The sequence below is a fragment of the Penicillium hordei genome (assembly GCF_028827395.1).
Source record: "Penicillium hordei strain IBT 12815 chromosome Unknown utg000001l_segment0_segment0, whole genome shotgun sequence".
Taxonomy (NCBI): domain Eukaryota; kingdom Fungi; phylum Ascomycota; class Eurotiomycetes; order Eurotiales; family Aspergillaceae; genus Penicillium; species Penicillium hordei.
The window spans coordinates 4,304,449-4,328,519 of record NW_026623142.1 but is presented as its reverse complement, the minus strand read 5'-3'; the positions used below and the strand labels follow the sequence as shown (position 1 = coordinate 4,328,519).

Genomic DNA, 24,071 nt, shown 5'->3' with positions numbered 1-24,071 from the left:
ATTCAGAGCACGCCAATTCCCAAATCATTGGCTTCGAGCTCATGTAGGGTTCAAACCAATGGGTGCAACGTCAAGTGCTCAATAGCAACATTGGCAACTTTAACCTCAGCCTCTTCGGCAGAAGCACAACCCTCCACCAGCGCGATCTCAGTCTGATTGACCACCGCCGAGCACCGATACGTAGCCGTGCCTCCAGACTCGACCCTCTTCCTCTTGAAGACCAAGGTCCCAGCTCCCTTTACCATGTTCTGCGCAATGTTCCGCGGATGAACAACATTAACCCCGTCGGCAATAACACGCTGGATGTACCACACCAGTCCGATACGTTCGACGAACGCGTGACACACATCCAGATTGCCCCCACAGTCGATGAAGATCGCCCCAAGAACGCTCTCAATGATGTCCGACAGGAACTTATCCGCACGCAGACGGGCAAACAACTCCCACGGGTACTGGCTTCCATGTTCCAGGGCATCGCGGATCTCAATATGGAGACCTTGGTGCCGCTCGAGACAAGCTTCCCGGGCGGCTTTGATGTTAGGCCCATGAGAGCGGAGGAAGCGCCAGAGGTGGATCTGGTCATAGTGTGGGACGCAGTTGACTTCGCCGTTGGCAAATTGGGTCATGTGGGAGGGTTCGTCTGGTGCGCATAGCTCCATGCAGAAGAACGCGAGGAGGTTGGCGTTCACGACAGAATGCTTGAGCAATGTCATTGGTCCCTGGTCCATTTCCACAGGATGGGCTGCTATCACTGCCATGACGACCATGTCGAGGACGGCGTCACCGAGGAACTCCAGACGTTGGTAGGATTGTGTTGATGTATCGTACTCGCAGGATGCGTGGGTGAGCGCCTCTGTTAGGAGGGCAGGATCTTTGAAAGTGTATCCAATTAAACCGGCCAATCGATGGTGGTTGATTATATTGCTTACGCCTTTGCTTGGTGGTAGGATGAGGGGTGAGATTTCATTCGTGAAGAGGTCGATCTCCGGCAAGAAGCGATGCAAACAGGCTTGCGCTTTGCGGATTCCACCGTCTACATAGGCTGCACCAATGAGGGATTCCACAACATCTGCCAGGACCTTGGTCGATATGTTCCTCTTAGCAGTCGATGGTTCCAACTTGTTCCTGATCAACGGTGCAGTCCATTTACGGGGGGTGAATCGGCTTGTTAGGATAAAGCGGTCAATGCCAGTGTCGAGAGCTGCACGAGCAAGTCGAGTGTTCTGAATGAGTTTGTCACGGCTCTCCGAGAGGTAGCCCTCGTGCCAGTTGGTATTCCGGAAAAAGAGTTGGCAACTAACGGTGAATTTGAGAACCGAGTCACCAAAGAACTCGTATCTCTGATAATTGGTACTGGCCTGTGCAATCGGCGCGCTGATAGCCGTAATAATGTGATCGATTTTTCCGATTGCGACTCCTTTCAAAATGGTATCGTTCAATTGATGTGCGACCAAGGATGCCTCTAGTCGATCCAAAATGGCAGAGATGAAAAGTCCAAAGAGACCCTGTTTTGCTGGGAGTTTGTCGATGACGCAAGCTACAGCAGGTAGAACGTAAGATTTCTTTGGTGCATCTGCCTCTCCATCATCGGTAACATTTATAGCTCGCACTTGGAGGAGATTCCGGCGACGGGGAAGTGATGAACACTCCACTTCAATAGGCGACGTCTTTGTCACCTGGACCGGAACGATCCATTTGTTGAATATCCGTGGCTCGCTGAATTTGGACTGGTCACGGACGATACCCATAGGCGGTGTGGTTGGATTCCTCGAATAGACTTCCAGCGCGGGCTCTTTCCCTTCATACATCGCAAGCCATTGTCCTAGGTGTTCGTGTGAGATATCAGGGATGAAGAGAGCCACGAAGTCGCGGTCGTCTCCTCGCTGGCGCGAGCTGGGAGCTTGAAGATAGAGTGATGTGATCCTTCTCATTCGATCTAGTGTCTCCGCTGTCGTCTCAAAGGTCGACACTTGCGGATCAAAATGCAGTTCCAATGATATTTCGGGGTCCCAGTAGAGAGGAATGGGGTGCGGTGTTGGAGTCAATCTTGGCAAAATTAAGCAGATGGCCAGATCTTCGTCGACAGAACCATTGCTGTATATCTTCAACCGTGTCTGGCACAGCTGACCCGAAGCCCAAGCTTGTGCAAGGTCTACATAAGGGTCATACTGCTCTGCAGCTTGCACAATGGATGGGAGAGTGATCTGGTCAGAGAATCTCAACTCTGGTTTTTCTGTCAATGGCAAGAGGTTGTCGTTCACCAACCCATACGAATACAAAGCTTTGTAGGCTTGGAATGCGGTCTCCTTTCTAGCTGCTCGCTCCGTCCGCCACCAGGATTTCCCGTTTGTACGTCGAACCGTCGGGTGCACAGAATTCGGTAATGTGACCGTACCCAAAAGCAACCCAGCGCTGTTTTCTTGGAAGGAAAACATTGGTCGGTTGTCTGAATACTCGTCAACTGGTAAGACAGCGCAAAAGTGATGCAAGTGCTGCACTGCGTCGTCCGCCGTCAATAGAGCACTGCGAACCAGCTATTAGCAAACATCAAGGGAAATCCTGGGTTGCTATTACCTCGTCTTTTCCACCCAAAGCCTCTCTTCCACATGCTCCTCGCTGGCCTCGAGTTCAAAAACTTCCCGACGCTGTCGCTCATCATCCTGATATGCTTTAATCATAGCTTGCTCTAGCTCCTGCCATTTGTGAAGACTCAACAACTCATCCTCATTTGAGATCATGACAGCATATGTAGATTCTCTATGACGAGCACGCCCACGCCTCTGGATGAAGGACTTGAGGTTTGCAGGCTTGTCGTAACAAATAACCAAACTGCATGCGCTTACGTCAATCCCTTCTTCGAGAACGTCAGTGGCGACAATGAGGTTTTTGCGACCTGCTTTGAATTCGTCAAGAGTATCTCGCTGCATATCTCGATGAAGTAGGTCACCGAGACAGCCCTTGCGGGTTCTATCGCTCGCCCAACCAACATAAGAGGCACACTGGAAGCGATCTCTGGTCTTGGGATGAAGTGATAAAATGCGAGCTAAGACACTGACAGTTGCTCTCTGTTTGGCGAAGAGTAGTCCAGAAAACCCAGGCCTGTCCATTCTTTCGAGGAAGTTGAGAAGCATTTCGAGCTTGATGGATACGTGATTACTCTCCTTGGCTGAAACTGGCGGAGGCATTGCAAGGAGCAGTTCCAACAGGTAAATTCTCTCCATTTGGTCCAAATGTGACATCTCACTAGCATCCTGAATTGAACGCTGAAGTTGGTCAATCGAAGCGCCGATGAAGAAGTCGGCAGCCCAACCTCCCAGCTCCTCATAAATGTGACGGGCGCGCGCCTGGAAGTTCTTCAGTTGCTCGCTACAGAAGGTTTTACCTGTAGTGAGAGCCTTCATAAGCTCCGCAGTCTGATTCTTTGACCGTAACGATTCGATCCACGGATCGTCTTCTATGTTATAGGCCCTGCAACATTCTATCAATGATGAAAGTAGTCGGCTTCCAGATCCATCCTGTGCTTCATCGAAAGGTATGTAATTGACACGTTCTAGGTGAGGGCGATGGGTATTTTCCAAGAGCTCAGTGCGATAAATACGTGGAGTCTTGCATACTGCATTCAAGTTGGATTCAATTGTTCTGGGGGAAGATTGTCAGTTACCAGAGAGACTCATTAGCATAAGATAGGCGGACTGACTGAAGCTCATTTTGACTCGACCGGACCACTGGGCTAGCAGTGAGTCCCAAAATCCGAGGTACAGCATTTGGACCTGACCTCAGCGAGGTAGGATGGTAGTGATTTTGCATAATCTTGTTCGCCGGATGGCGCCTAGTGCAATGGTGAGCTGTATTATATGCTATATTAGTCTGGATTCCGGTGTGCCTTGAAATGTGTCACGTACCTTCATCAAAGATAAGGAGCGCAAGTCGGGACATGCGAACAAAACCATGGCCCAAAGCATCAGCAAGGACAGCATATGTTGAAACAACAACGCGGACGTCCTTAAGAACTTTGTCCCAGATACCTTGCTCAGTCCATCGATCAACATTGTCCAGACCGGTTAAAACTTTCGTTTTCACGGAGAGGATATGGGTAGTGATAACTTCATGTTGTTGAAGACTCAATGCCACAGTTGGAGCAAGAAACCAGATAAGCTATGATAAATGTGAGACGAGAATAAATATAAGAGTTAACGGGTTTATTCACTTTGTCTGGAGAATCACAGTTCTCGAGCTCATGTATGATTCGAAGAATGGCACTGCAAGGAAAATGTCAGAAAAATGTGCCGATAAAGGGAATGTCATATTCAAACATGCATATGAGTCTTTCCACTCCCCGTGTCCATCTAGTAATAGTCAGCATCTTCTAAAGACCTCATTGGAAAAACAAAAAGGAAAACCAAAAAAACCAAAAAAACATACCGCGACAATTATATTCTCCTTACGGCTAGACTCTAACATCTCGAGCTGGTACCCACGAGACCGGTAGGCAGCACCATCACTACTCAGACCTGTAGAATCCATAATAAGTAAGAAGTCTCAAATGAGACTGTAAACGATAGGACGCTAAGTACAAGAAAAGTAAAAAAGAAGTGAGATGAGAGGAATCAAGCGATGCCCAAGAAAGCTGTTTGTTGGTGGGGGAGCTACGGCATCCCACAACGGCCATCACGCAGCTTTGGTCCAATGACCATCATGGCCTGGCTGATTCCCTTTTGGGCGTTGTATACTTCCCTCGAGAACGAGAGACTGAGTCTGAATTTCTACACTTCACATATTACCACATCACTTTGATTTATCTCTCTATTTGATTCTTTAGCTCTTCTCATCTCCTGACTAAAACTAGTCACCATCTTCATCAACCTCTCACTTTCTCTTCTATCTTTCTATTACTTTCCCCCCGTTGTCTCTCAAATCTACTCTTCTTCAAACTGCTATTTCGATTCACACCAGACCTTTGCTCGTTGTGACCTCTCTATCCCTTTCCTTTTTAGATGTTGAAACATCTGGCGGAACACCTTCAAGACCAAGCCACCTGTCAACCAACATCCGTGCTAGTTCCATGTACTCCTAGGCCAGTGAGATGGCGTGCTCTTCCACAAGGAATTTTGGAGGCTGGCTGAGGGACTTATCACAATGGCGTGGGAGGTGTCAGAGCTGGATCGAACAGGAGTGGGAGAACAAATGCAATGACCCAGCTGAATGGAAAGAGGGCAATGCCCCTGGATTTAACCTGGGTATCATGTCAAGCCAGAAACACCTAGCTTCCCTCCCTTCCCTCCGTCACTGGAAAATTATGAATCCCCCTGACCGCACCTCAGTTGAGACACAGGTGGCTGTAGACATCGTCCAGCGCAAGTGGAGCCCCAAGAATGTCCGCCTGTCGGATGCAGGTGTCATCTACTCCCTTTTGACTTTGTCTGCGGATTATCGCATACGGTACCTAACCTACGACTTTGATCAGCGAGGGGATATACGCAAAGATCGAGTCCCAAAAGCACCCACTGTGGCATTCTACCAGAACAACCAGCGGACGCTTGCCACATGGAAAGGTATCTATGTTTTTACAGGGGGGTACAATGATGCAGGATGGTTGCTGGCCGACAATTACCCGGACGGACCACCATTTTTCCAAGCTGGTCTGGTGGTCGCTTCGTCTCGTGTGAAGACTTTCGATGCCCTCAATGTCCAGTTGACCGAGTACCAACCAAAAAAGGTCTTCGTCCACGATCCTAATTCGACGGAGAATTTATGGAAACGTGCCTATCTACAGTACTGGATTTTACTCAGGGGTTGCAACGATATTTCGGGATATTGTCTTGTGCTTGCAGGGCAGAGTGCATCTGGATACCAGAAGATGGGTCTTCTCTTTGGCTTTCATGCCCTCATTGGTCCTGGCGCCGACGCCACCGACGCAAATGAAGCAATTCAGCAGGACCAGATTTACACGGCTTGGAAGAACAAGCTGTCCCCAGATGTGGAGGTTAAAACGCAACCCAATGATTTTATCAACTTCATTGGGATCAGGTGGGGGCATTTGCCAATTCACACAAACACGACTGAAACCAACACGACAGAAGCCATCACTACCTGCCGCAAGCGCAGAAGGCCAAACAGTGGTAATGAAACTAAAGATCTCCTATCATTCTCATCACACTCATCATCCATTGGGAGAGCAACTGTAGACGAAAGAAGCCCGGACCGAGCAGATGACGAGTCCAACATGGTTTCATTCAATCGTCTTTGGGCTGAGCTAGCAGCCATTGAATCGCCTCCCAGGTACTGGGAGCTATTCACCGCAGTTGGTACAATGGAGACCATGCATCGAAGGTGGCGTCACAACCGTCTAGCTATGGAAGTGGTCAAACTCAATATCTCATCATCTGAAGCCACTGTTATCCGTGATCTTATACAAAACCCGAGTCCAAGGCTTGCATCTTTGCTTCTAGGTATTGGGGTGGAGGAAGATCGCATTGCTCTTGAAAATGCTTTCAGCTATAATTCGGCCATGGCCTTGTTTCAACGGCAGGTTAATGTACTTGAGGATGGACCCGTTAAACAGGCCTATGCGGACGTTTACTCCTACTTTCAGGCTGTCGCCTGTCGCCGCCCTAACATCCTACAGCCGCTCATCAAGCTAGAGCAGTAAGAGGAAAGTCACAGTGGGCTTCGGGGCTAAGGACCTCAATAATACACCGATGTCCAAGGGATGAACTTCTGGCCGTCGTAGGCAAGTTTTCTACACGTTATGCAGCATGGTCCGATTGTGAGTGGGTATGAGGAGGGGCACACCGAGATACGATCTTTTCCAATGCAGACGAAGTCAAGGTGCAAGAAAACACTTTACAACCCCTCAGTGCTTTGACGTATCAACTTGAGAACACAGAAACAAACGAAAAAAAATAATAATAATAATAATGTGAAGAGGAAGGTGATCCACAGCGGATATTTTCCTCATTGGAAGACGCGTTGGAGTAATCTTGGCGTGCGTTTCACTCTTCTTTTCGGAACGAACGCCTGAGACTTTTGCTTCATATGAAGGACGAGGATAGAATGGAAGGTAATCCATAGTTTACAGGCCTGCTAGTCATACATTCAATATTACCTTCCAAGTTAAGGGTTTTCTGCGACTTTCGGTCGGAGGTGTGATCGAATATATATAGTCGAGTTTACAACACCTACATGCTTTTTCAAATTAGCATCATTGACAACTCCAAAGTCGAGAACCTTATACTAGACAATAATTCTAAGCAAATATCCCGAACCAACATTCAAAATCATGTCGCAAGCTCTTGATCTGTCCCTGTTGAAGGGCCCTCCCGAGGAAAGAGACGCGGTTTCGGCAGCCCTACTAGACACACTCAAAACGCGTGGAGTGGCCAAACTAAAGAACCATGGGCTTCCAGAAGATCTCATTGCCAAAATGTTTGACTACGTAGGTAGTTGACTCAAACGAAAGACTGTACCTCCACTGAGTTTCTTTGCAAGACCCGTCGATTCTTTTCTCTTTCACTGGAGGATAAGATGACTGCCAAACATCCGCCCGAGGCAAACCCCAACCGTGGGTACAGTTATGTTGGCCAGGAATCGATCTCTTCAATTAGTGGCTATGAAAAAGGCCTCCCTCAAGGGAAGTCAGTTCGGGATATCAAGGTGGGTGCTTCCTGCCTGATCCGCGGTGAACGTCCATTCTAATAAGGACAGGAAACCCTCGATATGGGCTCCCCACACGACAACCTTGTGGACAACATCTGGGTTGCTGACGAGAAGCTTCCTGGATTCCGCAAATTCATGGAGAATTTCTATGAAAGCTGCTTCAAGGTCGAGTTGGAGATCCTCGACGCGTTGGCCGAGGCCCTCGGGATCTCAGCACCAGATCTCAAACTACTACACAACAATGCCGAAAACGAGTTCCGTCTGCTTCATTATCCAGCTGTGCCAGCATCTGCTTTAGAAGATGGAACTGCCACGCGCATTGCAGAACACACCGACTTCGGCACGATTACCATGCTGTTTCAAGATTCCACTGGTGGTTTGCAGGTCGAAGATCAGCAAAATCTGGGAACTTTCCATGATGTCGTGTCAGGGGGCAGGTCGGAGATCATTCTGAACATCGGTGACTCGCTTCAGCGTCTGACAAATGATACTTTCATGGCTGCATGTCACCGGGTAACCTATCCACCCACCGTCAAAGTGGGTTCTGATGTGATGATCCCCGAGCGCTATTCTGTTGCCTACTTTGCGAAGCCAAACCGTGTCGCTTCTTTGTTTCCATTGAAGAAGTTTATCACGCCTGCTACTCCGTGCAAATATGAGGATATTACCGCCTGGGACTACAACAATCTGCGAATCGCCAAATTGTTCTCCTAAACAGTCGTCTGGTCATAATATGGCATCTAGTTATACGTGTATTTATGTGCTTATGTTACTCTTCAGATTGTATGACTGTTATCGAACTCAAATCATAAGTATGTAGGCAATTTTGCAGAACAATCTACGTCTTTTCGAGTAAATTTACTAGTGCGCCTTGGACATGTACATGGTCTAGCCCTCGAGGCGGGTATCGTTGTTTGACGCCTACAATGTTTATTCGGAGCCCAAAACAACGTTGGAAGATTACGAACACGACTCGACATTTATCCACAAGAAGAGGGGCAATGATCCAACAGGGCAAGAAGTTCCGAGCCCTCGATCTTCGGTCTCTCAGATCTAACTATTGAATTTTCGACTCAGAAGATCGTACTTGATTAAATACATATCTTGGTGGAGTAACTGTTTAGAAAGGTCAGTAGATGTGGGATATAAAGCTCAATAACCTCCAGGTACATAATTGATTTTGCGCTATCGATATCGGAATCACATTCCCATTTGGGGTTTGTCCCCCAACGGAGACTCAAGAGTCCTTTATCAAAGCATCAACTTCTCTCAACATCCCTCAAGATGCAAGGAATCGTAGAGTTAACGTTTATTAATGACAAAGAGGATATTCGATGGTTGAATGCGGGAAATGCGGCCAGACACCGCCACCCGATCTTCACAGGTCTGCCTTTGGTTGCAACTCATATCAGCTATTCTGACAATGATTGGCAGACGTCGAACGTCGAGAAATGACCCTTGAGATTGTCTCTTCTGTGCCCGACCAGAATCCCGACAAGGCAATTGTTGATCTAGAAAGCTTCGACTCGGATATCAGTTGCTCGAGGCCATCCTCACTTTTTCGGGGACCTTTTGGTGCTTTCAGATGCCCACAACCGCTTCACCTTGAACCATCACCTTCCGATAAGAATGAGCCGCCTCCATCCTCCAGTGTCTGGTTCAAGCAGCTTGAGGAGCTGCCAATAGAGGAAGATTTTAACCAGAGTGCGCTCAGTCTGGACGCCCTAGACGCTCTGAATGCAGACTACAGTGACGATTTGTCGTTAGTAGAGCCCAGCCTAGAGCCATCCCAGAACACTGAGACGAATTTCCACGAGCCAAGTCTACCAGCAGAGATCAATCCCTATTTATCTGTAGGTAATGTTGAGGGCTGGAATCTGCTATCTTATTACAAAGATCGAATCGTCCCTTTGATTTCTCCTTTACGCCGTGGAAAGGAGACACCTTGGATGAGCCTGGTAATACCGTGTGCAATGGGAACTTTGGCAGAACTGATGCTGAATGGATCTTCCAATCATGCACGGCTTGCCCTATTACATGCCGTATGGAGCACAAGTGCCTTTCACTTGGGGAATAATTCAGTGACTTGCCTTGAGCATTGGAAAGCCTCGGGAGGGATCTACTTAATGCGGGCTCAATACCACTTCCAAAGATGCATGGAAGAAAGCTGTATCTCGACAACAAAGATGGGAAAATATAAGGAGATTCTCATGGCAATACTTAGTCTTTCAAATGCTTTTGTATGACTTCGATACGGATCCGCTGTACATGGCTAACATTTTCCTTAATTCAGATGATAAAAGGCGATCCGGAAATGCGACGCGCCTATCTCGTCCAAACAGAGAAACTTATTTGTGTCAAGGGCCTTAGCCAGCCAGCACTGTCAGCCAACAAAAGAGCATTGCATCACTGCTATGCCTATATGCGCATTATGGCCGAGACAACATGCATTGCTGATAGATTGACCATCAATCACACTGGGACAAGCGATACTTTGAGCGAAAACACAACTTATGGAGGAGACTTCCGTCTCCATCCCAATCTGATATTTTCGACGACAACAATGAGAATGGAAAAAGACCCGGGTATGGCGCAACGTGATCTCCACCTTGCGATACCCGGCCGATGGAGCTCAACATTATTTCCCACATTATATGGAATCGACGAAATATTTCTCATGCTACTGTCTCAAGTAATCCGCCTTGCCAACGAGAGAGACTTGTCAATGATGTGTGATGTAGCAGAAAGTCGGCTCAGCTTGAAGGAATTTTGGACTCGAGCAAAGGGCCTGGAAAAGGCTGTCGATCATTTGCTATCCACTCCAAATCCAAGCTGTGTTCAACCTTATGATGGAACCCTCCCAGTAGTCATGACTGCGACAGCTCAAGCGATGTACACGGCATTATCAATTTTCTTCCATCGCCGAATATATGAAATTGATCCTATAATGCTCCAGGGCAAGGTCGCTGCAATTCGGGGCTACCTAATCCAAATCCAACAGGAGGAAAGCCATCAGAAGGATAGTAGCAATGCTGCGCTGATCTGGCCGGCTTTTATCACTGCTTGCGAGGCTGTCAGTCCCGAGTTACAGGTGTTCTTTTCGTCATGGTTTGATAATTGTGCTCGGACGACAGCGTTGGTTCATGCATCAGTTGCTCAACAGATATTCGAGACAATATGGACCAAAAGGCGCGATGTGAGCTTGTGTGGAGGAACATTTAGCTGGCCAGATATTTTGCGGGATGGGGATATCAAGTTTATGTGTATATGACGAGTGACGAATGAGAGGACATGAGGTGTTATTACTACAAAGAAACAAAGTTGAATTGATAGTACAAGACTGGTAGTCTTGGTGGTCGAGTTCATAGCTGTAAATAGGCGGACAAAGAAAAACTCAAGATGCGTTCAATGTCGCATGGTGTATTGCCCCTGAACTCATGCTTTGGGGTCCAAGGATTCCTCCGAAATCCGCCCAATATTCCCAGCGCGTGAACTGAGAACACCCTAGTGACCTGGCAGCCAATATCGATGAAATATCAGCACTTCAATCGTTGACTAAAATACCAACTTCTCCTAGATCTCGGAATACCTTACCAATTTACTCCGTCAAACCAGATGTTATCTTTGGTGCATTCTTCAGGTTCGTCTCTCCATACTACGAACGAAAAAGGAATGATATACGCACACTCCGTGTAGGTGATTCCAGTATTTATGTCGCGTCTATTGATAAATCGCGGATCAAAGAGCCTAGTAACATCACATCTTTTGCCCCCGCGGTTGAGGCAATCTGCCTTTAGAGGAGTTTCACTCATCAATGGTCTAGTGGATTGTGAAGCAATATTCTGGATCGAGCCTTGCATTCCGATTGTTCTCATTGGCGTAAGTAGACCATTGACCAATTACTCGACAAGATCTTGTATTTATTTGTTTCTGGGGACTGGAGATGTCAGATACAATTAACTTTCTCATCTGGTGGTGATTGTGGAAGGCCCGCAGAACAGGTACAGTGCGGTCACTACCGTTCTGACTAATTTGGCAAGGGCAGTCCACTTTGTCCACGTTACTAGCGGAGGTGGTCGAACTAGAATATGGCCTAGCTAGTCCTGCAGGTTGAGCCCCACAGAATGACGTAGGAGGGTTGGGAATAGTTCTTTTGATGGAAGTGGATGTAAGTTGATAAAGAAAAAGAGGGTAGGGAGCACAGGCTATAAGAGTGAGGAGCGAAGAAGAGGAAGTGCAAACTGTATGGGTATATATAGTTCCTTTTTAGGATATTGGCTTTAAACTGCGAAAAGCGGCAAGGGCAGAGCACTAAAACGGAAAGGGAAAGCGAACCAACCGCAGAGGAAGTCATGTACAACATAGGTATGTACTTCCCCACCACTGATTATTTATTGAGTTTAATAGATGAGCCAAATACAAAGAGAGGAGAAAGTCCTGAGGGAAGGAATACATGCATCAGGTGCGTACAACATATATGGAGTAGTGATGTCGTATTACATCTACTTAGTGTAACCCCCCTGTCAACGCCTAGGTATAGCTGTGCAGAGGGTTGAGGAAAGGTATATGGTAAGAGCCTTGTATGTTTTATAATTTTTATATGGACATGCCATACAAAGTATACCTAATTTCAAGATTTTTAAGGGGAGAAAAGGTGGGGGGGGGGTTTGTTGCAAAGTACTTGACCCCCGGGACTGGCCCCGGCCCCTGGCTAATTACGTATTATTAATCAGATCCTATGGCCAGGCCCCTGCATAGAATGTACAATTCAACATTTCTCATATACCCCAAATAACAACATCTAGAAATGGCCATTTTGTCAGCGCATCATATATTGAGGGTCTGGAGACCGAAATCCATCGCGTCTCGGCGTATTCCGCCAATGAATCCATGGATCATTGATAATCTTTGTAAGGGCCCCCGTTATGAGCTTTCCCCGCACGCCCCGGATTTTTCTCTGTATGGCCAATGACATTGTGAAGAAATCCAAGTTCGCGTCATATTCTTATTTTTTTCCCGTGTAAGCTGGTATATTGGGAAACCTGCCCGGAAACATAGAAGCTGCTTAATACGCGACCGGTCATTGGGTCCACAAGGTGTACCATTTAAACTGCGGGGGTGTCCTCTTCTCTGACACTTTTCTTCCTCTCTATATTCCCCGTTTTCTTTCCCATAACAACTTTCATCATGAGTGAATGTCCTGTTGCACATAAGAAGAGCAATGTTGCTGGAGGTGGCACTCGGTATGATCCCTAGTTCTCTTACCTCGGCACATTCCACATTCCCCCTATAGTTTCAAATACTGATTTTATGCTTCAGCAACACTGACTGGTGGCCCAACTCCTTGAAGCTGGGTATTCTCCGCCAGCATACTGATGCTACCAACCCCCAAAGCAAGGACTTTGATTATGCCGCTGCTTTTAAGACCCTCGATTACTGGGGCCTCAAGAAGGACCTTCACGCCCTCATGACCGACTCTCAAGAGTTCTGGCCAGCTGACTTTGGTCATTATGGTGGTCTCTTCATCCGAATGGCCTGGCATAGCTCTGGAACATATAGAGTTTTCGATGGCCGCGGTGGTGGTGGCCAGGGCCAGCAGCGTTTTGCACCATTGAACTCTTGGCCCGATAACGTCTCCCTTGGTAGGTTTCCATTAGTAATCGAGTCAACATTTATATTATACTGATATGTATCTTCTATTTTCAGACAAGGCCCGCCGATTACTTTGGCCCATAAAGCAGAAGGTGAGTACCATACACTTACATACTAGATTTCTGCATCCTAATCCCAGCACTTAGTACGGCACCAAAATCTCGTGGGCAGATCTTCTGCTTCTAACTGGCAACGTTGCCTTAGAATCTATGGGCTTCAAGACATTCGGATTTGCTGGAGGTCGTCCTGATGTCTGGGAAGCCGATGAGTCGGTGTACTGGGGAAGTGAGAACGTCTGGTTTACTAATGAGGCTCGATACGAGGCTGAGACCGCAGAGGAGAAGGCTAAGCAAAGCGATATTAAGACTCGAGACCTCGAGGACCCGCTGGCCGCGGTCGTCATGGGTTTGATCTATGTCAACCCTGAAGGTCCTGATGGAAACCCTGACCCTGTCGCTGCTGCCAGAGATATCCGTATCACATTCGCTCGTATGGCTATGAATGACGAAGAGACCGTCGCCTTGATTGCTGGTGGTCACACTTTCGGAAAGACACACGGTGCTGCACCCCCTACCGATAATGTTGGACAGGAGCCCGAAGGTGCCGGCATTGAGTTACAGGGCCTAGGATGGCACAACAAGCACGGCTCTGGAGTAGGCCCTCATGCTATCACCAGTGGGTTGGAGGTGACCTGGACAAGTACTCCTACCAAGTGGAGTAACAACTTCTTGGAATATCTGTTCAAGTTCGACTGGGAGTTGACTAAGAGTCCCGCTGGTGCTAACCAGTGGGTCGCTAAGAATGCGGACGATATCATCCCCGATGCCTTTGACCCAAGCAAGAAGCACAGGCCTCAGATGCTAACCACCGATCTCTCTCTGCGTTTTGATCCCGCTTACGAGAAGATCTCCCGTCGTTTCCTCGAGCACCCTGATCAGCTTGCCGATGCATTTGCTCGTGCGTGGTTCAAGCTGTTACACCGTGACATGGGCCCTCGCGCTCGCTGGTTGGGCCCTGAGATCCCCAAGGAGGTCTCTCTCTGGGAGGATCCTATTCCTGTTCCCACACACGCTATGATTGACAATGGCGACATAATTGCCCTCAAGAACGAGATTCTCTCATCCGGTATTGAGCCGACCAAGTTGATTGCCACTGCCTGGGCATCTGCTTCTACCTTCCGCGGTGGTGACAAGCGTGGAGGTGCCAACGGTGCCCACATCCGTCTCGCTCCCCAGAAGGACTGGGACGTCAACAACCCAGCTCAGTTGCGAGAAGTTCTCAGTTTGTTGGAGAATATCCAAAGCCGCTTCAACAGTGCCCAAAACGGCGAAAAGCGTGTCTCGGTCGCTGATCTGATTGTGCTTGCTGGATCTGCCGCCCTTGAAAGATCCGCGGGTATCCCTGTCTCCTTCACCCCTGGCCGCAACGATGCCACCCAGGAGCAAACAGATGTCGACTCATTCGGCTGGCTCCGGCCCTTCGCCGATGGTTTCCGTAACTACGGCAACTCGACTCCTCGTGTCCGCACCGAGCAGCTCCTCATCGACAAAGCGCAGCAGCTGACCCTCTCCGCCCCTGAATTGACCGTCCTAGTCGGTGGTCTGCGTTCCCTGAACGCTAACTGGAATGGATCCAAGCATGGTGTCTTCACCTCCCGCCCTGGCCAGCTGAGCAACGACTTTTTCATCAACTTGCTCGACATGAACACTGTCTGGAAACCAACTAGCGATGATAGTGAGCAGTTTGAAGGTTTCGACCGCAAGACTGGTGCCAAGAAGTGGTCTGCTACTCGTGTTGACCTGATATTCGGTCACCATGCTGAGCTCCGTGCTCTTTCTGAGCTGTACGGCAGCTCCGATGCCCAGGACAAGTTTAAGAAAGACTTTGTTGCTGCCTGGGACAAGGTTATGAATTTGGACCGTTATGATATCCCCTGTTTCCCTGCTACTGGCCGTTCTCGCTTGTGAATAATTTGTTGATTATTATATCATATTCTCTGGTGTTATTTAGCTGGATCATGAATCAAAATTGTAGTTTCATCATGATGCTATCCTTCAAAAACTTAACGTATTGGCTAATCTGGCACGTAGTATTTCCCTCTTATGTATGCTTATGTATGTGGATGTATAATGTAGATATATAACTTATCAAGCAATTGATTTGTAGAGAATCTTTCATATAGACTGGGTAAAAGAAAAATCACACTGCAAGCTCGATAAGCAAAGTCCATTCCCAGGCCATTTATGGCCTAACTAACGTGGGTGATAGTAGCGAGCCAGCCCTCAAAGTTGACACCCGGGGGCCTGGGGCTCCGGCTCCCGAGTCCTCAATGATCAACAGCGAATGAACAATACCTTGCGTACCTAGGTAACTAGGTAATCTCTTGCTAGCAGTGATAGCTAATAGGACTAAGTTCGTATTGGCACCCTTCGTCACGCGGGCTTAGATAATGAGTCCGAAATGATTTACCTGATGAGATATATCCAATTCAAAAGTGGTGACCTGCATTCACAAGCCAGTATTTTCTGCATCAAGCTGCAAATGCCCGTCATATCCGAACTGTGCGGGTGCGACTGGGAACGCGACTGTACCAGCCTGTTACACCTAATATTTACGTCCGGACTATTGACGGTTGGACAGAGAATGCGTTGTCCCTCCTAACCCTTTCCTGAATTATCTCGACAAAATGGCTCTGAAAGTCCTCATTTGCGGTGGAGGTGTTGCAGGTCCGGCCTTGGCCTACTGGCTCGCATGAATCGGTCACTAAATTGGTGTCGTCGAACGTTTCCCTGTGCTGAGAGCGTCGTGGACAGGGCATTGAGGCCGTCAAACGCATGGGTCTCACCTACGCGGTTCGCCGAAAACTCGTTGACGAGGCAGGTGTCTCCCTCATTGACACCAAGGGCAATGTCAAGGTGACGACCCTCGCCAACAAATCTGGCAAGGGTGCAAAGTCTCTAACATCCGAGTATGAGATCATGCCGGGAGATCCTGTGCGCATGTTATACGAAGCAACAAAAGACAACGTGGAGTATTTCTTTGGCAGGACGGTGGACCCCTTCACGGAAAATGGCTGAGGGGTAGTCACGTACTTTTCCGACGGCTCTTCGGACACATTCGATCCACATTCGATTTACTTGTTGGAGCAGACGGGCAGGGCTTGCACATTTAAAGGAACATTTCACCCCCTGGTGCTCCGTATGCATATGACCAGCTCGAAATACGTGTGGCCAACTGGTTTGTCCCATGGGTTGAAAGCGACAACAATATGTGCAAGGTATATCTCAGCTCCTGCCGGGCCTAGTTGGGGCATATGTACTGGCTGGAGAGATTGCTCGCAGCGAGGATTTGTCACAAGCGTTTAAAATTACCCACGAGCAATGCGACCATTAATCGATGAGGTTCAGCAGTTGAACGTTGGGTGGATCCCATGGCCGGTCCCTAACTCGCAGTGGGCGATCTATCTTGTTCATTTGATTAACTATAGGACTGGCTTGCTTTCTTCACATACCGCAGCTCATATCGCAATTTTCAATCAACGGGGATAGAGGCTGGAAACGCCCTAATTATCCAGACCTAATTATCGAGAACTGGACGTTGATCGTATTAATCGGGAAGAAATTCAATGAGAATCAGGAGATGAGATTGGATACAACACAAATTTCAAAGATTACATGTCCAATAAGGGGTACATGACTTAGGGAGTCCAATCTATTAATATATGCTTTTCCTACCGTCGCATCTATTCCCCACAGTAGGCATTTTAGCGCCTGAGCTTTTGGATGTACGTGTCACGGTTCACCTATTTAAACACATATTTTGAATATCGAAGCGGTGAATCTATACTTTTCTTGTATTTGAGGACGGAGTACTCCGTAGAGAAGGTTTCATGTGCAAAGTACTACGCTTTGGCCCCATGTCCCTTCAACGGACGCCAAGCCTCAGTCAGCATGAACGTCAATCTTCTTCTCTTTACGCCCTATTCCATATATCTTCAGCTTGATTATGATTTCATTATTAGCAACGCCTGAATTCATCTATGCGAGGCCTGGACTCCTATTACAAAGCGCCACTGGCGAAAAGAAAATGTGATCAGTGCCCAAATTCTAGCTGGGTTTCTTTGTTTGAGATCCCGAGCATCCCTGTTTAGCGCGCCGATAACCTCTTGACATTCGACTCTTCGTTTGCCGTGTCCAATGAGCTCTTCAACCAACATGATTAAGGGGGAGGAGAAACTGGGATCCTCATAATTCCAGCGATCATTGCCACCAATAGCCGATTTGGAATCCCCATGCGATCAATGATTGTCTAATGAACCGGAACATCTGGCCGTGATCCCCGTGTGCTAGTATCATAGAGTGCATTTGTCGCATTTTCTCTCATTTCTGCGACGAGGCATGACTCAACAGTGGTATGATCCACCCTCGACATCAACAGTCAACCTTATCCTGTCCGACCCCGTGGCCTAAGATGAGGCGCCCAAGGCGAGTCTCCATGGGATCTGTCAGCCATGTGGGACCTGCGTCCGAGCTGTGATCAATATATCCTTTTCTTTTCCCACCGGTTGATTTCTCCGCATGGCCCAACCCATTCCCGCGCCATGGATGACCCGATGAGCAACCTCTCTCCGGAGGCGAGTCACATTTTCAGTGCCAACATGGGGACCGTCCAGATATTGTCTATGTTCGCAATTTCAGCGTGGAATGCAATTGAAGTTATAATTGCCATATTTGATAAGTTCCAAAAGTATAGTGGGGTATACTTCTGGAGCATGCAAATTGCCGCCTGGGGAATCTTGTTACATGGCATTCCAGGGCAACTTCGCTATACCAACCTAGCCTCTACCCCTTCAGTGTCGATCCCGTTTGTCGTGGGCTGGATGTGCATGGTAACTGGACAGGCGGCAGTGCTATGGTCAAGATTGCACCTCGTTGTTGCCGACACCCGCCATGTACGATGGGTCCTATGGTGCATCATAGCCAATGCTTTCGTCCTCCACATTCCCATGACAGCACTATTCTTTCTCAAAAATGTTAATATACCGCTCGGCCGCACAGCATACATCTACGACCGTTTTCAAACAACTGGATTCGCCACCCAAGACACATTAATGTGTGCTATCTACGTCCGCGAAGCTCTCCGAGCGCTCAAGCCCGTCTTTGAATCCAAAGGTCCCCAAGGGCAAAGAATTATCTACCGAATCCTCTTCGTCAATCTCATCGGCATCGTCCTCAACATATTAGTCATTATCGTCGAGTTCCAATTCCATTACTTTGTCGCCTGCGGAAGGATAGTCGCCTACAGCATCAAACTGAAACTTGAATTCCACGCCCTAACTCAACTCCGCGATCTGACACGCACTTATTCGTGCACGTTGTGCCAAGGGGCTCGTGGAAACGTGAGTGGTTCAGCCGACATCAACATCTTCGATATGCTCGCAAATAGTTCCCCGTCGCAGGATACCGAGGCGCAAACTATCTCTGGTGTTACAAATACTGTGTCCTCGACGCCGCACTCCGCGCGCAGTGGCACGTACGATTTCCATGAGGCAATGCGCCAAACAATGTTGACTGTGAGCTCTGATGGGTCACAGGAAAGTACTCGGGCTCGGATGCACTCGTCTGATACGCACTCTACGGTTGAAATGACATTACTCGAGTGCCCGAAGTAAGAGCAGATGTTGGTGACTTAGGGGGGACATAATTTTGCATGCGTGATTGTACATACTACAAGATGAACTTCGGCTGAGGATAGTCGAATCATCACTGGGCGGCCACCTTTTTTGCTTTATACCCCTGTCGCTATCGACATGCTTGTTATTGTATGTTTTGATTTGTATTAATTTTGTGTATTTTGAAAAATTTGTACCCATTCATATATTATATCGATTGAATTACCACCAACCCTCCCATCTTCATAATATACAGCACAGTATAGCGTAGTTCCAAGGCAACAAAAGAACAGGATGGATGTGAAGATGAATGCAAAATATCAGATTCGATATCTATGTATTTTCCCAATTTCCAGGATGAAAACACGAGAAGCGCCAACCTACAGGCCTAACACGTGTGCCGGGGTCTGCTTCCGCATATGGGAAACAGTCCGCGGGTACTTGCAGATATAACAAAGAAACTCGACACATCCGTCGAAGCTATGACCGCCTCATGAACTTAAGTAAGAGTAATTATTTGAAAGAGAGGGGAAATGATGTCGGTGCTCAAGGTCCAGAACATGGGCACAAGTGGATATTAAACTAAGAAACTAGATTGCTAGATGAGGTGACAGGTACGGATGGCTAAATTCCTAAACGGGCACGGATGGCTGGTTCTCTTTGTTTTCGCTCTATCAAACTGTTGAGCGAGAGGCGAGCCATTCACCGTTCTTCTATTCGCCGTAGGACTATTTGCCGAATAGAGAAGACTGAGTTGGTGGTATAAAGCCCTGTGCTAGGTGGCCGATAGGTCTCATCATGCATAACCGGCTATGAACACCTTTTCGCTACCGGACGATTTCAGTTGAGTGGAAATTGCAGCATTCTCCCCACAAGCTCACTGAAGAATCAGCTGAATATTGTAGGTATGATACACATGAACTATGTTACAATGCTACTAGAAATACCCCTCCTTGGATATAACAGCTTCTAAAACTCGCTAGTTGAACAATGTGATATTGGCACGACCTCACTGCCCCATCTATAGAAGATACCGGAAACTCTCGATCTCGCGATCAGTCTTGTTGGATAGTTCATCCTGTAACTCCGCCCCCACAGTGATCTGCTCAAGTGAACCATACAACCTGTCTCGTCGACGATTCTCCCACGTGTAGTAGGAGTATAAGCACAGGAGGAAGAAAAGGCTCAGAATCAAACCTGACATAGAAGCCTTGATGCCAGTCTATATTAAACAGCCGTGGCGTTAGTTTCGCATTTTGCGATATAAATCCCTAGGAATAAAATGAGCACTTACTGGGTACGATGGCTCCTCCGAGGCAAGGAAAAACTGAGGGCCCACGATATTCCCAACGCAGTATGCTATGAAAAGCAGCGAACTGACGACACTCTTTTTCGAAAATCCAGCCACGTTCGACGTAACTATACTCAACGAGATGGGAAGGTTGATAGCGTAGACGACAGCTAACGTCAACCCAACCATTCGCCCAGCTTGATCGTCGGGGTTGAGCTTCCAGATAAGGATCAATCCCACAATAGAAATGACCGTGTTGAGACACATTCCTAATATACGGGAAGATGGGATAAAGGTCGCGATGATGGAGGTAATCAGCAAAAACACGATCTGGGCGGCACCCTGGGGCATTTGCATAATAAGGGCCTTGAGATCAGTGAAGCCGAACCCGGCAGTGATAATCGACGTAAACTAAAACAGCATTAAGTTTCAACCCCAGGGATATGAACGTAAACACTCACGCTAGTAAGACCACCATTTGCTAGGTTCGACGCGAAAGAGTTGAGAACCAAAAGCCATGTCTGAGGATCTTTTATGGCTTGAACAGCCTGTGACCACTTGAACACACCGGTATCCATGACTCCAGTTTTGTTCTTCAGAGTGCGCTGCACAGCAATAGCCCGCTCATTGGGGTTCAGAAATATGGCCTTGGCAGGCGAGTCCGGTAGCAAAACGAATAACACGAGACCATAAGTCGAAGTGATGGCGCCGAGAATAAGGAACAAGAGTTTCCAGTGGGCAATAACTGTCGTGTTAATAGTCCCAATGCCGTAGGCAATAACACCACCAATGAGTACAGCAATACAGTTTCCGAAGAACCAGGCAGATTGTCTAAAGCTTGTTAGTGAGTCCTAGGTCCACCTCGATTCGGAAGACTTACCGTAGAGGTTGTTCCTCACGTTTATAAAACATTCCCGTGAGCAATGTGAAGCCCGGCGCAATTGCCGCTTCGCCTACTCCCAAGAAGAAACGGACGGCCATAAGTCCACTCCAATTAGAACAAGCAGCATGACACATTAGGATTCCACCCCAAAGGAACCTTATAAAGTTAGTATCATCGTTGGCGCCAAATATCCGCGAGTGAGGAAACCCCTACACTGAGACTGAGATGTATTTCCCAATAGGAAGTCGAACGATAATATATGAACTGGGCCTATTGTCGGATTAGTATTGGTGATTAGAGGCAGAGGTAGAGGAGACTTCAATACATACCAACTCCAGGCAAAGTAACCAAAATAGAAGATCGCAGATGCCCATGAATATTCAGATCCTTTCAAGTACTATAACTTTCTGTAAGCACATCTTCATTGATAAACAGCTGTATAGGAGTAAATACCAGATCTTCTCGTAAATTAAATAGTGTCGCCTGACTTAAGGCGAGCTTGTCGAGGAATTGGAGGAAATATGCGACTCCCATCAATGGGACCAGACTTCCTTGGGTCAGATACATGCACACGTAGATATAATCAGCTAGAACACTCACATAAGATCCAGCTTCCATAACACCTTCCGTTCCTCCCTAGTCGTTGGTTGGATAGCGAGCACTTGGCCAAGATCAAGGTCCCGGCCAAGTGACTCACCTCCCTTCATGTCCTTCTCATCTAGGTTGGTCTCGTAGGGTTGCATCGCGAAAATTAAACAAAAGCAAGTCCAGATGAGGAACACTCAGTGCCTTCTTATTCAAACCCACCACACAGCCGGTATCGCTCTCAACTTCCTCGCCACAAAATCTGCCTAACAAAGTTCGCCTGAACCTACTATTCCTAAAGCCCCGGCGGGTTTCCGCGGTGGGCCCTAAGCTATCATCCAAGGGGGTATCAAATATATCAACCAATTGAAACGCATAGTTTAGATTTAAGATTGTTATCAGAATTTCCCCACGATGCTAATCCCGGAGAACAGGCGAGCCAGCTAATCGCTCGGCACCCCACTTCCCATAAATCCGGTGTCCGTCAATTAAAATACGGGGATTGCAAGTCAACATGGAGCCGAGCTTGGGGGGGCCTCCACTTCCCCCTCAGCGGATGCTAAGTACGGCAATTGACTCCGCTGTCGATCATCGGCATCTGGTATGGTTATCTATGAACACGAGGGTTTGAGATATGCTACAAAGGCCGCGCTATTCCGCGACAATTCCTAATCGTCATTATACTGATAGGGAAACCTGTTGCCAAGGACGATGTGTCATACACTTGCATTTCAATTTCAAAGGTCTCACGGGAAACACGAGAGCACGCTAAATCAAGCCTAGTATTCACAATTATATGCCCTTCTTAAAGTCCAACTTTATGGCATTGGCGAAACTTTCATCGACTAATGCCCGGCATGCCACCACGGCCATCCCCGCGGCACAGTGTAAACTACGCTTGAACCCATCCTCAGATCCAGCCCCGGCAGTAAATTGTGGGGTGTGGTTCACACCATCGGCATGAATATAGAATCCACCGTGGAAGCCAGGTACTTCATATGAGACGTTGCCTATATCGGAGTGAATAGTCAGCCTCTGGCTGCACCGTAATGAACTTTACTCACCCATATCGGTCGACCCTCCGCTAAGACCTCCTACCTGCCCTACGGCATCAAAGATAGTATTGTGGCCCATAGTGTTCATAGCAGAGACGTAGCTGTCACAGATAGGCTTATTGATCTTCATATCCTTATACGCGGCTTCCCTAGCCAATGGGTTAGCGAAGCGTAACAATAGAACATCGCCAATTTTTCATACCATTCGTATTCCACCGTGCAGCCAGTAGCAGTCGCAGCAGCCTCAAAGCATTTAAGGACTTTCGCAGTCAATGGTTTCAATGTCTTTACAGTCTCCGATCGCATATAGTATTCAACCGTCGTAGAGGCAGGAATAACATTCGGTCTCTCTCCACCCCGCGAAATAACCCCATGAATCTTTTGCGTAGGCAATATCTGCTGTCGCAGCATCGAAATGTTCACGTACGCAGACACCACAGCGTCTAGGGCATTGACGCCCTCCCACGGCGCAGCCGACGCATGCGCCGGTTTGCCAGTGAATGTCACCTGAACTTTGTCGTTTGCGAGATACATCCCCGTGCATGAACTGGAACTGATAAGATCCGGGGTGCCGGAAAGTACCGGGAATGGATGGACCATGAAGCATGCGTCCACGTCTTTGTATGCGCCCGCGTCGATGAGCAGGAGCTTTCCACCGCCACCCTCCTCGGCGGGAGTGCCCAGCAGCCGAACCGAATAACCAAGCCCATCTGAATACAGAGTAGCCATTGCCTCACAGGTAGCCAGGAAGGCCGCGATGGAACTTGTAGCGATCAGATTGTGGCCACATGCATGTCCCATGCCGGGAAGGGCATCGTATTCTGCGTTGAAAGCCACGATACGTCCGCCCTCACCGCGAGTATAAATCACCTCGAGCGCTGTCTCAATGCCATAGGCCTTTCTATTAACTTCGTATCCAGCATCGAGCGACTCGAAGAATTCGCAGATATTGTCGCGGGCGTTGTACTCCTTGAATGCCAGCTCAGGATTCGACCAGATCTATCGAACGTTAATAAAGTCTAGTGCGTTTGCTAGATGATACGCACCTTCTGATTTATCTCACTGAGCTTGGATTCATACTTATCCAAAGCCCCACAAACATTGTGGATGATCTCTGCTTGTCCCTGTACTGGCAACATTTTGTTCAATTGTCAAAAAATCAGAGTTGTTCACGAATGTTGGGACTGGGCAATGCAACCTTAAAAGGCAAAGAGGCGAGGAAGACCAACCAAAAAAGGAACCCCTTCCCGAACATCATCTCCGAAGATAAGGCATCAC

The 24,071-nt window shown here is 47.9% G+C and overlaps 9 protein-coding genes across 9 annotated transcripts; 6 read left to right on the top strand and 3 right to left on the bottom strand.

The window, feature by feature from the left end:
- Positions 1-50: 50 nt before the first annotated feature.
- N7537_001640 (putative RNA helicase/RNAse III) lies at positions 51-4,524 on the bottom strand (the record flags this gene model as incomplete). Its single annotated transcript, XM_056892698.1, has 7 exons — positions 51-2,523; positions 2,575-3,639; positions 3,698-3,845; positions 3,903-4,155; positions 4,208-4,259; positions 4,318-4,346; positions 4,423-4,524. 7 exons carry the CDS (start codon positions 4,522-4,524, stop codon positions 51-53), a joined length of 4,122 nt encoding a protein of 1,373 aa, XP_056757693.1.
- Positions 4,525-5,083: 559 nt separating this feature from the next.
- Positions 5,084-6,649, top strand: N7537_001639 (uncharacterized protein; the record flags this gene model as incomplete). Its single annotated transcript, XM_056892697.1, has 1 exon — positions 5,084-6,649. One exon carries the CDS (start codon positions 5,084-5,086, stop codon positions 6,647-6,649), a length of 1,566 nt encoding a protein of 521 aa, XP_056757692.1.
- Positions 6,650-7,279: 630 nt separating this feature from the next.
- On the top strand, positions 7,280-8,370 carry N7537_001638 (isopenicillin N synthase family dioxygenase; the record flags this gene model as incomplete). Its single annotated transcript, XM_056892696.1, has 3 exons — positions 7,280-7,435; positions 7,489-7,653; positions 7,705-8,370. 3 exons carry the CDS (start codon positions 7,280-7,282, stop codon positions 8,368-8,370), a joined length of 987 nt encoding a protein of 328 aa, XP_056757691.1.
- A 570-nt stretch (positions 8,371-8,940) lies between these two features.
- N7537_001637 (fungal specific transcription factor domain-containing protein) lies at positions 8,941-10,927 on the top strand (the record flags this gene model as incomplete). Its single annotated transcript, XM_056892695.1, has 3 exons — positions 8,941-9,040; positions 9,091-9,896; positions 9,950-10,927. 3 exons carry the CDS (start codon positions 8,941-8,943, stop codon positions 10,925-10,927), a joined length of 1,884 nt encoding a protein of 627 aa, XP_056757690.1.
- A 1,916-nt stretch (positions 10,928-12,843) lies between these two features.
- On the top strand, positions 12,844-15,275 carry cat2 (bifunctional catalase-peroxidase Cat2; the record flags this gene model as incomplete). Its single annotated transcript, XM_056892694.1, has 4 exons — positions 12,844-12,899; positions 12,976-13,298; positions 13,363-13,400; positions 13,455-15,275. The coding sequence occupies 4 exons, from the start codon at positions 12,844-12,846 to the stop codon at positions 15,273-15,275; spliced, it is 2,238 nt and encodes a 745-aa protein (XP_056757689.1).
- Positions 15,276-15,994: 719 nt separating this feature from the next.
- On the top strand, positions 15,995-16,385 carry N7537_001635 (Monooxygenase FAD-binding; the record flags this gene model as incomplete). The annotated part of the gene is made up of 2 exons (XM_056892693.1): positions 15,995-16,057; positions 16,122-16,385. The coding sequence occupies 2 exons, from the start codon at positions 15,995-15,997 to the stop codon at positions 16,383-16,385; spliced, it is 327 nt and encodes a 108-aa protein (XP_056757688.1).
- Positions 16,386-17,908: 1,523 nt separating this feature from the next.
- N7537_001634 (uncharacterized protein) lies at positions 17,909-18,979 on the top strand (the record flags this gene model as incomplete). Its single annotated transcript, XM_056892692.1, has 1 exon — positions 17,909-18,979. One exon carries the CDS (start codon positions 17,909-17,911, stop codon positions 18,977-18,979), a length of 1,071 nt encoding a protein of 356 aa, XP_056757687.1.
- A 1,021-nt stretch (positions 18,980-20,000) lies between these two features.
- N7537_001633 (uncharacterized protein) lies at positions 20,001-21,896 on the bottom strand (the record flags this gene model as incomplete). Its single annotated transcript, XM_056892691.1, has 8 exons — positions 20,001-20,201; positions 20,274-20,681; positions 20,732-21,101; positions 21,151-21,309; positions 21,367-21,423; positions 21,483-21,550; positions 21,607-21,700; positions 21,754-21,896. 8 exons carry the CDS (start codon positions 21,894-21,896, stop codon positions 20,001-20,003), a joined length of 1,500 nt encoding a protein of 499 aa, XP_056757686.1.
- A 634-nt stretch (positions 21,897-22,530) lies between these two features.
- N7537_001632 (M20 family metallopeptidase) lies at positions 22,531-23,932 on the bottom strand (the record flags this gene model as incomplete). The annotated part of the gene is made up of 4 exons (XM_056892690.1): positions 22,531-22,748; positions 22,803-22,942; positions 22,996-23,792; positions 23,840-23,932. The coding sequence occupies 4 exons, from the start codon at positions 23,930-23,932 to the stop codon at positions 22,531-22,533; spliced, it is 1,248 nt and encodes a 415-aa protein (XP_056757685.1).
- Between the last annotated feature and the right edge of the window lie 139 nt (positions 23,933-24,071).